This window comes from Vitis vinifera, mitochondrion (assembly GCF_030704535.1).
Source record: "Vitis vinifera mitochondrion, complete genome".
NCBI classification, from domain to species: domain Eukaryota; kingdom Viridiplantae; phylum Streptophyta; class Magnoliopsida; order Vitales; family Vitaceae; genus Vitis; species Vitis vinifera.
In genome coordinates, this window is record NC_012119.1 from 757,501 (window position 1) to 770,000 (window position 12,500).

Consider the following 12,500-nt stretch of genomic DNA (forward strand, 5'->3'; position numbering starts at 1 on the left):
ATCGATCTTAAGAAGATCATTGCTTACTCCCCAGTAGCCCATATGAATCTGGTGACTATTGGTATGTTTAGTCGGGCGGCGGCCGTTAGGTCACCTATTTTGAGTTATGGACACACAAGGCCAAAACATGTGTGCCGGGCGTGCGACCCATCAACCTACTAGCAATGGGGGAGAAAACATAGCATGTCGCAACAAAAGCTTGATTCGAGGCGTCAGCAAAACACAGCCGTCTGCTCCAAAAACAAAAGCCCCTTAGCGCCCCGGGACGGGAGTGGGGGACGGCCCTACGCGCAGGCAACAGCAGCACCGGCTCTACGAAGTCAGAATCGAATCTTTCTGTTGGCTTTCCCAAATTCATTCGTGAATAAGAATTCAAGGGCTAGAAGCGAGCGCTTCTAGCTGCTTCGCCTGCTTCTTATTATGGCGGCTATGTTGGCGTGGCGGAAATGAAGGAAAAGCGATATGAACGTGCTATTTTCAAATCGATTGATAGATAGCCTGATCTGTTCTGATAGATCGAAAGAGTAGGAATGGATAGAGAAAGAATCTATCAATAATAAGGGGAAATCTCCTATTTCTATCTATTGATGAGACAACTATCTATTCTTGATCCATCAGAAAGAAATCGATATGTATCTGATGGAGTCTACATCGTACGTAGAGCGCCCAAGCGCTTTTTGGGCCAGCTCAGTTCTCTTATCCATCGGTCCAATGCACTGGGCTCATCTCATGGAGGGAAAAGCCAAAATGTAGTTGTGTTGTTGTTGTTCGCCGCCTCGACGCATTCCCTTCTCTCCCCGGCATCGTCCCACACAGAAAGAAAGAGCGCAGAGCCCCGGCCCGACCTGTAGGTCCGCTAACGTAAAGCGAGGAGTTGAGCCTGAACTGGCGAACCGAAGTCACTTTCGGAACCATACTTCCTACAGCTAACACGTGTCCAGTCCAGCGGGAACGCGCAGCGCAAACGAACGTGAGCTGCTATACCGAATCCCCCGCTGGCCATCGGGGACCGAGTGGTAAGGCCATGATCCGCAGGGGAAGGGATCACTCATTCTTCCATTGGGGACAGGTGCACGAACGACAACTCCAAACGTCACACATCCGCCGCCTACCTACCGTTTAGGTGGCACCAGCGAGATCCAGCTAAAGTAAGGAACTTCGTGTCGCGGCTGCTCCACTCCGCTGCGGTCTCATGAACTGAACTTTGTTGCCTTCCCGCGCGCGAAGCGAATGGGCGCTGTGCTGTGGGTCAGTTTCGGGGCGGGGGGCGAAGAGAGACCAGAAGAATGATTCATTTGGATCGACGAGCTTTTTCAGCCCCAAAACTCAGAATCAATTCAATGTCTGTCTATCCATGAACATCTATTCTATCTGTATATCTAGGGGATCTCTCTATACATATAAAAGTGTTTTATGGCATGATATGGTCGCCTAGCCGTAGCCGCATATCAGCTGCGCTCAATATGCGGGATTTCTGTTGGATCAGATCTTTCGCTTTGACGGAAGCTTTTGGACCTAGCGAAAAGGACTCTAAGCCTTCGCGCAAGCAAGCGCGAGAGAAGCAAGCAAAGTAGAAGCTTTGCCAGAAGCAAGACGAGGAAGCGGAGCTGTCTACGAAGCGGTAGCTTCCCCCGACCGACTCAAATACAAAAGTCGCGACCTACTTTGATTCAAAAAAAGAAAGGCCTTTCTTTTTTGCCCTATCTATAAGGGTACGCTCTGCTCTGCTCGCCCTACTTTAAAAGAAAGGCGAAGGTTGGTCTACGATCTTAAGCAGGCTGATCTATGATCTTAGTGGGCTCCGAGAGGGCAAACGGCTTTCTATCATAGTTGCAAGGGTGCTTTCGGTTGGTTTCATAAGAGGGCTGTTCACTACAAGCTATCAGCGCTGTCTTAGATTGAACGGCAATAAGATAAGTCGACGTTCAATCTCTAAGGCGGGTTTCCGCTGAGAACGGAATAGTGTTCGTGTCCAAAGGTGAACAACGCCCTAGCTTCTAGAGTTCGCTGCTTTTCCCAGGCCGGAGAAGGGCTTATACTGCTCGCCTTTGTTTGATATGTTCATTCAGTATCAATACAAACTACAACTACACCAAAGTGGAAGGGCCACTATAGAAGCTAGAAGTAAAGTAGCCTATTGTAGAGTTGTCGGCCTAACCAAAGCGTCACGACAACAGAAAATTACCCTTATGAATGGAATCTTAAGTAGGGGGCTTAGGCTTAGCCCGCCCGCCTACCAATCAAAGAGGCTGAGAGTAAGCGTAAGCTCACCCGTAAGCTCGAAGAGCCTTTCTCCGCCAGAGAGAGTAGAGAAGGGGAGAAGCGACTCGTCGTAGAAGCGGTAGCTTCCGGGACGAAGCCAAGCCTAAAAGATCGACTTGGCGCAGTTAGGCATTCTGGGCTGGAAGGAGGCAAGCAAATGAAGGGAGGCATTACGGGCCGACTACAAGAAGCAAAGCTTCGTAGACTCGACAAGTCGCTTATAGAATGCCGACTACTAAGTGAAGACTTTGAACTTTCTTTAATAAGGGAAGGGGGGAGGGAAGCGAAGCTTAGCGAGCTTTATAAGGCCGACCACTACATAAGCCGCTGGCGGAGAAAGCTCTTCGAGCTTCCCTTCATTCGCTTCGCGGGAGCCGCACAGCACATAGCTGGAAGTCAGAGGGCCCGTACTACCTGCCTAACCCTTCGCTCCGAGGGACCGTAGATCGGAAAGCGCCTTCTAAACCACCCCATTCATCCAAACGAGAAGGGAAGGGGCCTATGTATTTGCATGACCCCTGCAGATTTGACCCTATCTACACCCGGAGCCAATCCCCTATCGGTCCTGCACGCCGCAGAACGGGAGCTCGTGTGGAACCTTTTCTTTCTGGCGTAACAGCGGTGGAACGTAACAAAAGATTACGGTCGCGTAACATAGGGGCCGGAGGTACGGTACGGTAAACTCGGCCAAAATATGACACCCGAAGGGCCCGGCACGCACAATCCTATCCTATCCGAGTCCGAGTTTACCCCTTGCACTTCGGACAGCCGTCCGTAGCATCATAAGGAGGACCTCCCGTTCGAGGTACAAAAATGGTACGGTACATAGGAGGTTGGTCTTTCTCAACGTGGTGTATAGCACGAAAAACCTTTCGATACAAGATAGGGCCGTTTACATCAAAGAAGAGAATCAATCCTTTCTTCTCTTCTTTCTCTTTTCTTTCTCGAGGGGGAAAGAGAGAATTGGTCTTATGGAGGGAGGGGGAACATTCGGGCGCATTTATAAAAATCCTCCACTGCATCCAGGATCACAAGTGGAACGCTAAGCAGGGGTGGGAAGGCAGCGAGCTCCGCAACAAAAGCGAAGCGAGCCCCTTACTCACCTCTCTCTATAAAGCCCTATTAGTCAAGCTTGAAAGCCGTTGCGCGCTAGTAGCGCGCAGTAGTTTTTCAGCTGGCTTCAAAGTGCTAGTTGTAGCGCGCTAGCGCCCCTATAGAGTAAGGCTCTTCTGTGGAGTCGTACTCCATGAGCCTTGTCTTCCCTCCAACGACTAGCTCCCGTTTCTTGTTCCGGTCCGACAACGAGGACGCTGCCCTGCCCTTCTCCTGCCGTGGAAGGACTTCAGCCTGTGGTGTGGTCCAACCCATGGGCGGAGTCGCCCTCATCCCCCCCCCCCATTGCTCAGTGCTCCCTGCTGCTTCGCTAGACTTTACCCGTCCCCGGCGTGGACGCGGGCTTCTATAAGAGAATGAGAAGCTCTCAACACAAGAAAACGCGAACCGCGCGGAGCCCACCCGAGTTCGTTTTCTGCCGCCACTGGCCGGACGCTGGGGAAACACAGCCCGGCCCCCTCTCGGGAAACGGGGGTGGGGGCCCACAAGCACCCGGCCCGCCCCTTCTTCTTCAGTAAAGTCGACCTCTTTTTCGCCAGTGCTGACGCAGTGCGCACGTAGATAAGGAAAGAAAAATCCCAGTGGGGGGGAATGGGGGCCGGTGCCTTTCTTTCTTTTACGGCCTAAACTCCTATTTGTCAGCCGTGGGGAACTACTGCTCGGTCGGGGGGAGGGAAAGGCTTGGGCCTACCTATCCCGATAGGACCTCATAAAGGAACGGGAGCTGTTGAGAGGTTCCATATTGCCGAGCCGAAGGGCAGCACTTCTGTACGTGATCGTAGTATGTCACGTCGTCTCGTCCCCGCTGCATCGAAGAGTACCTATGCACTATGTTCCGGTTCACTGATAAGGAAGATAGAGTTGGGGTGGGGGTCTACGATGTGAGACTTAAGTATGACCCGGGGAGATACATGCTAACTATGGGTAGGAAGCAGGAACCATTATGTAAATAATTTCGGGGGGTTACAGATCTCTTATACTACCATCGATCGACAGAGCGGAACGACCAGAAAAAGAAGTGAAGTTAGAAAGCCAGCCGTATGATAGGTGGTAACTATCTTGTACGGTTCGGGGGGTAATTGGCGTACTCCGATCAGTAGGGGGAATCTTTGGCTCTATCGAACATACAGGGAATTGGAGGTAGCATTCTACCGATGTCAAGTCATGGACCGGTTCCTTCAGCCCTTTTTCTATGTGTTGGTGTTCTATATGACCGACATAAGACTCGACTTGCTAGATATTACGGAGGTTCAGTGAGCACCATGCCGAATCTCCCTACCATTTCCTTCTCTTCTACTTTGGCCAATATGAGTTCACCTGGTACTAGCAGCTTTATCGGGGAATTTCCCATCTCAGTAGGAGCTTTCCAAAGAAATAGCTTAGTAGCCACATTAGCAGCGCTTGGGATGATTTTAGGCGCGGCGTATTCCCTTTGGCTATATAATCGTGCGGTTTCTGGAAATTTAAAACCCGATTTCCTCCATAAATTCTCCGATCCAAATGGCAGAGAAGTTTCCATATTTATACCTTTTCTTGTTGGAGGGGCGACCGTCCGTTGAACTACCAAAGAAAAAAGGGCAAACCAATGTGATCATGACATTGTAGGTGCTTGCGATGGGACGGATGCGACTTCCCTCAGTTGGTTTGGGTGGCATAGCCCGTTGCAGAAGTCCCCCCTTTTTTTTTATCCATTTCTTTAGTCTTTAGGGAGCCAAAGCTTGACTTTACTAAAAAAATAAGGCTCGCGCAGGGGCGCTCACGTTTTTTGGCTGAGCCGTATCTTGCTGGGTGGGACCGAGAGAAAGAAAGGACGGGGGGCAACCATGCATGGTACTTCTCGACCGTGTCTCCGAGGGACAGTTGAACGAGCGACTCATGAATGCTGCCGGGTCGGACGAGCCAATAACTCGAACGCGTTCGGTCTGTTTTTTAAGCAAGAATCACAGCGTTACCTTACCTTCACCATGATACGGACTCCAAGTTCTTATGGCAGAGCACGAGGAGATTTATCATCAATATGATGATGGGAATGGAAACCAGAAGCACGACCGGCGTCTTCGTGGTCCAAGATAATAAAACCATCAGTAACAGTAACGTAAGCATGAGACTTTTTGGTAGTACCGGTGAACCAGATGGCCGCGGCGATGGAATCTGGGACGGAGGACTCGTAGTATCTCTCTAGATCTGGCAAAAGCGAAAGACCCCTAACGTAATTCGAATGGGGGCTGACCGCTGAGCCCACTCTGGCCTCGCATCGCAGGGCGGGCCCCTGTGGTTGCGAGCTGGAGCTGCCATAGCTTATGGCTAGAGCAATGGGGGGGGTCCCAGAAAAGTAAGGATAACGAGCGCTCCGCCCGCTTGGCGGGCGGCAGGAGCAGCGGGCAAGTGCTTGGTAGGCCAACAGCCCAGTGAACCGGGCGGGGCACTCGACGAAAGGGGACACACTGAGCAAGTACGAGAAATTGGCCCCGCTCCGCTTTATTAAAAGCAAGGACCACTACGGGAGGTCAAACCAAGGACCTATGGAAGTCGGGGCTCGTCCCCGGTCAATATTGGATCAAAGAATAGGGGGCCGTAGCACTGACCTCTTTTTTTATTGATTCAATACAATAGGGGAAAAGATCGTACAGTTCCCTACCGAGACAACAGAAACTCTCAACGGATCCTCCGCGCGCTGGGCATACCTCTTCCGTGCGTCTTTCTCGTGGCGGGAACAGAACAACAGGGAAAGACCCGGCCGACCTGCCCAGGGCTCGAGGGCGAGCTTTATTTAAGAGAGAATGGGGAGTGAATCGAAAGGCTTCCGTTTCCGTTCTTGGTTTGGGGGCTTTCGGGCCCCTCTCGATCTTATTCGTAGTTGGGAAGGGGGAAGGAGTCTAAATCAATGGACATTAATGAACCCTCATTGATGGACGTTGCACATGACACGATCAATTCGACTCCAGGTCCGGCGCTAATAGAAGTTGCTTACTCTCCTAGTAGCGAAGGAAAAGGGCAGGGCTTTTTTCGTAGTAATAGTGGGCGGGTCTCATGAGATCTATGCCGGCCGTCGGAATCAAATGAAGGTCGAAGGACCATTCGATTCATTAAGGGGCATAGATCTAGGCCTATTTGTTCGGTCAATCACCAAAGGCGGGGGGGAACCACTATGGACGAGACCCCCCGGCCTCGATTCTTTTGCATAGTCCGGGGGCCGGCCGCAGCAGAGCAGCGGGGCATAGCGGCGCCCTCGCCTGGCGCCATTCCCGGACCTAGCAGCAGACGGGCGGGCCGGGCGCAGGTGCCAGATCCGAAAAGTCGAGTCTCGATCAGCCTAGTGCACCAACCACGTGGTACGACGGGCACTCAAAGACCTGGCGAATGATGGCCCACCCCACCCAAGAGCGCTTATGTCATATGGGAACTCATGGCTGGAAACAATCCTTATGGTTTTGATATCCGGTAGGAATAATAAGAATCAAAGTCCAGGTTGGTTGGTGAGCCTAGTGATAGGAGACTACCTAGCTTGGTTCGGAGAGCACTTGTTGGGTTAAAGATTTTTTTCTTGCTAAATGTTACGGCCTAAATGCTGAACTATTGACCCTACTTGTTCGGATGGGTGTTCACCCCAAAGTGTTCCCGGACCGCATGCATACATCCGTAAGTAACTTAGTGCAACATGGCAAATTTAATTGATAGGAATCAGCAAAGAAAAGAAAAACGGGTCAACATCTTAATGTGTATTTGAGAGATTGTCCTCGGGCTGAGGAGTGTCCACATGAGTTCGTTGAGGTGTCTACACAGGAATAAAAACCTCTTTTATATTCTGTCGAGAGTTCGGATTGCTCCACCTAAGTAGAACAAAAAAGAGGAATTGGATGCCCCAGGGGGAGCCAGAAGCTTCGCTTCCGGTAGCTTGCTGACTCTCCTAGTTAGAAGAAGGCTCTTTGGCGGATTCTTTAGATCTGGATAGAGTCTCGCTCAGTAAAGAGAGTTGTAGATTCGTAAGATCATGATAGAGTCCCCTTGACTTTCTATGTTATTAGTAAAGCGCTAGCGCGCTACAACTAGCATAGCAGCCTGCGGAAAAGGCTCTAGAGCCCCTACTCCTAAGTTGGAGCAACAAGCAACGGCTTAACTTGACGTAGCCCAAGTGCTTGCTCGTGAGCGCCTAGGCTAGCGCGATACGGCTTTGAAGCCTATTCTTGCTGGAGTTGAGTTATAACCGTGAAAGTTACAAGCTTGGTACACTAACCGCTTTGTCTCGCGTCAGCGCCCAATGTCTTAATTTATTAAATTAAATGAAGAAGCTTGCTCTTCCGACCCAACCGGCTTTTGCGTGCTATTCCTTCCGCACTGGTTAAAATGAAAATAAAGCACTAGCCCGAGGCTTACGTAGTGAAAAAGGGCTTTAGCGGCTCTTCTCCTCAACCTCTTCAATTGGAGCTAGCTATAGAGCGCACTTTTTCTATGCTTTATTTACTTACTATAGAGGCGGGGTTCCCCCTCAACAACTTGACCCTACCTACCAACAGACTTTAGTAAGTACTACTTACTCTCCAGCCGGTCCTTCTTCGGCCACTTCTTCGAACGATTATGAAAGAAGAGTTATAAGGCCTTCTCATAGCCTGTGAATCGGAAGCCCTAGACCATACCAACTCGCTTCAGACTCACTTTCCAGCTCACAATTTAGAAAGTGTTCAACTTCAAAGGTCGGAGAAAGACTCTCTACAAGCGGATAGGAGTACTTTGCAAGTGCACCAATGTCCCAGAGGAAGATATGAGTTAGGGCGGGGCATGACATACCTTCACGTAAGAAGAAGGTGCGGGTGTACAGGTCTAAGTCCTAGATGAGAAAGGCGATGTTCGCTAACCACCTAACCATCCGCAGATCTGCTTTCCAGGGCAGGTGAGGCTGTTCTGATTGATCCTAATCATGCGAAGCCCACGGAGCGAACTAAAGCATTTCTGAAACCGTGCTTTCGATGGCAAGGCCAGAACAACCAAGGATTCATTTTCCAAGTTAGACTGCTGCTCAACCTTTCGAACGAACTGATCATGATGTATTGGAGTATTGACATGATAAGCTCGTTCGCCCCTACTTAGTCTTATCTAGGAAGTGGAAAATACATTCCCTTGTTGTTTACTACCTGATTATTTGATGCCTATTCTGATACGGAGGGACCGGTACCCGCTCCTTCTGTTTAGGATTCCTGACCTTACTAAACGTTCCCTTTCACAAATCATTCCTTTTATGGTTGAGGATTTGGTAAACCTAGAAAGATTGTTCCAGGAGAGGGTGAATCTCTTGAGTATCGTTTAGCGAAGCTTGGACTTCATTGTAACATTTTTTTGGATGGGAAATAGTGTGTATAGTCGAGACAGCAGATATGACTCAAGAACAGGTACCCTGCTACTTATGAATATTCAACTAAATCTGCACATCCAACATCTAGCTTTCCAGTAAATTCTGTATGATATGAGAACGTCTGTGAGTAGCCAACATCTGTATCAGTAGCTGAGTCAATCGAAAGAAGGGCTTCTGAATTAGCTGAGGAAACCGCCCAGCAATTCCTCTACATCAAGAGCGGGCTCTGCCGTAAGGAATTTGATGTCAACACTTAGATAGAGATCTTGCTGTAAACACAAGAAGTACACGATCAATTTTGAGTTGGGGTACCAAAAAGAGTTAACGTAGGTTGACGGTGGAACCCCTCTTCTTAGGGAAAGAATGGGGTGGGAGACAGATAAAAGATAAGTAGGGTTTGCCATAGCATTATTCGTCTTCGAAGCTGTCTTATTCTAGCCATGGCATTAATCGAGGGCTTTCCGTCCGCACAGTAAAGCGTGTGCATTTAGAAAGGTTGACTTCTGTAGGCCCTGTTCGGCTATGTATGTCCAAGCACACAAGCAACGAAGTCGGGTGGTGGTCTGGTAAGGTTTCCTCCGAAGAACCGAAAGCAAAGCGCTATGCCGGGATCGGGTAAAAAGCAAAAGCGCGCAGAGCAGAGCATAAAGTCTTGGCTTGATTAGGACAAGCGTAGCAGGAATGTTAAACCTTGTGGCACTGCCCTTTCAGGTATATCCCATACATCGATTAAGTAAGCTTTCACTTCAACGGAGATATAAAGTCGTTTATCAATTCCCAGCGTGACACACTAAATACAGCTGCAGAGACATGAATAAAATCTTTTGTCTCCCTTCTTGCTAGGGAAGAAGGTTGCCCATATTCTATATCTTGATTCGGAAAGATCACTTTCAGAACTGATGCATCTCAAGCTCTCGCTTTCAGAGCAGATGTGCGAGAAGTTTAATTATGAAGCTATGCTGATATCTATCTAAGATAAAGGGGCTGACCTTACCGCATTTCCAATCCACAAGCAAAGCATTGAATGAACACAGAAAAGAGTGGTAATATGCTCTTAGACTATAGAGGGTTTTCCCCACCTCTGAAGCTTTCAACTCATCATATGGCTATGCTTATGCGCGATAACTTGTGTACATAAAATCATGAAAGAGCATTTCGAGATGGAAGCAAATACTTACAATGAAATCACAGACTCAGTAACCGGGGAAGCTCTCAAGGCAAGGTAGCCCAACTTCTTTCGCACCGCTTTCACAGCCCAAGAGAGAGCTCAGCGAGGCGTATCATCTAAAGTAGGACTTTCATGCTAATTATAATATGTAATTGACAAGGCCTCTGTCTAAGCAGGAAAATCAGGAGTTTCCCATCTTAGGCAGGGTACCGCGAGAGACTTAAAACTATTCAATCTAAGCCATCTTTCTTTAGAAAAGAATCGACATCTTTCATTTTCCATCCACGAATGTTAATGCTTCGATATCAATTAATTTGGGGGCATAGCCCAGTTCTTATAACACATCTATGATACCAACAAGAACAACTTCATCTGGGACAGAAGCTGGAATTGGATCGATGAGTACCCTTCTTTTGCCGATGCGACCTCGCCGGAGACGGAGAATGAATTAGAAACCGATCCAAACCTTCTTTCCTCCCTTGCCAACTGCCCTTAAGAAAGGGGATTCCCCTGATTCGACTGAGATCTCGATCTCTTCTTTCTGCGAATGTGCCTGCGTCTGTTTATGTCCTTTTGGATAGAAATGTAGCTTCGTTCGGAACAATTGGCTTCGGGGATAAAAGGAATCTCTTGGTTAGGCGTCTGCCGATGCAGATGGAAATTCGTTAGAGGGACCGGCTGAATTGCATTCGACACGGTATAGCAATTTGAGTTTTAGACCAAGGTATGAGTTTGTATACTCGTCATTACGAAGCCAGAAAGAATAGGCCAAAAAGCCGTATTGCCCGCGCCTTTAGCCAAGAGAGGGTTTTGGAGAAAGATAGGTAAGCGGTAAGCCGCAAAGCAATTCTTTTTTCTATTGATTCTGGAGAGAGGAAAAAATCAAATGTTGAATATAAGGAGAGCCGGCTTCAAGCAAGGCTATAGTGCGTTCCCAAGCGCACAGGGGTAGAGAAGTTCATTTATACTTACTGACGCGGCCCACCTAGTTGGACCGGAATGGACTTCTTCCCCCGTTAGAGGAGAAGACGGAGAGGCCTAACAAAGGGCTTGATCAACCAAAGACTAAGGAAGAGGCGGTAGATCGAGGGAAGGGCCAGAGGAGCACCACCGCCTACGCAGAATGGGCGACGAAGGCAAAGCGCCCAGTTTTTTGAAAAGTATGGCTGCGAAAGCCTTATAATTTAATTCATATAAAATGTTATATGCTTTCAGCTGATTACGAGCACAGCAGGGTAGTCATGCCTAAAGGAAGGGGAGAGACGAGTGGTACTAAGGAGGCACCAGAAAAAGAAAATGAAGCGAAAGTCCCGGAGCATTTTTAGGAATTAGTCGAAAGAACAAGGGAGTTATGTCTAACTCCGGCTCACACCAACCAGGCAGGCGGCTAGAAGAAATGAAGTGACTGAGTCACCTAATAAGTTGGTATTTTTGTGATAACAACCTATTTTTCCGGATTCATAAAAAATGAAAAAATAGGTTGTTTGGATTTCACTTTATTCTGTTCTGATTGATACCCCTTCGTCAGGAGATGGGGATTGCTTACTCAGATCTAGGCCTATTGGACAGCTTTCCTTGAATTGCAGAAGACCAAGCCTAGCTACTTTCTTTATCGGTGACTAAGAAAAGAAGACTTTCGAAAAACTTGAGCTATTCTTCTTTTTATCCTGGGAACAGAAGGAAAAGCTCATCCCAAGAGCAAGGGTACGAAACTAGGCTATTCAAAGCAATCCGCCCCGCTAGGGCATTCATCTCTATCCATTACTTCAGAAAGAGAGAACTAAAAGCAATCTTGATCAACTATACGTTAGCACCAGGCCCTGCTCTTGCACTTCGATCTGCTAATGTGAGACTAAGCTTATTCAACAAGAAAGAAGATACTATCTCTAACTAATCCAATGCTACTACTCCTACTCCCACTACTACTACGAAGATGCCATACTTCACTAACTAATTGGCCTGGCCTATCGGTGATATAGACTATTCCTACTGCTGTGCTACTAGAGCAATCACATCTTACTCAACAAGAGCAAAGAGAAGAAGAGCAAGAACAGCTTCTTCAATAGCATCGGTTATTCCTTCAACATCCGAAGAGGTAAGCCCTGAAGTCGAAGTCACTGAACTGAACTGGGTCACTGAACTACCTTAATCAAGCCTGGGCATTCTCATAAGCTTAAAAGAAATTCTTTGTGGTTCGGTTCTTTCGCTCAAAAAAGAATTTAACCGACTTCCTTCACTGGCTAGGAGGGAGAAAGCAGGGCCCTTGCCTCTTACCGCGTAGTGGGACTCCTTCTTCGTGAGAAGGATTTTGATTTAGCTAGTCTTCCTTCTTCACCGGGTAAAGGACTTAAACAATCGAGTTGTTCACATTCAACTATGGCAATTCTTGTTAAGAGCTGAAACCAAGAGTGAAGAGCGGCCAAGCGGAATCAGAGTTTATTCAAGCACTCATTACCATAGGATAGGAGCATTCGTTAGCTAATCTTTCTACGCTACCGATCTCTTATTCTATATTTCTAGGTCGAGGGAATCGGTGCAGAGAAGGCCTAAAAGCTGCCCTTAAAGCAGCCTTTTTTCTTAATAACTTAATAGCCCTTTGAATAAGCGACT

At 48.2% G+C, this 12,500-nt stretch overlaps 1 protein-coding gene across 1 annotated transcript in view; it reads left to right on the forward strand.

Moving 5' to 3' along the window:
- The window catches only part of nad4 (NADH dehydrogenase subunit 4), a 9,387-nt gene extending 2,337 nt beyond the window's left edge, over window positions 1-7,050 (forward strand). The window contains exons 2-4 of the mRNA in view: window positions 1-73; window positions 4,495-4,917; window positions 6,962-7,050. The exon at window positions 1-73 is cut by the window's left edge and continues 442 nt beyond it. Coding sequence (YP_002608409.1) covers window positions 1-73; window positions 4,495-4,917; window positions 6,962-7,050 — 585 coding nt within the window. The remainder of the gene's footprint in view (window positions 74-4,494; window positions 4,918-6,961) is intronic.
- The last annotated feature ends 5,450 nt before the right edge of the window (window positions 7,051-12,500 follow it).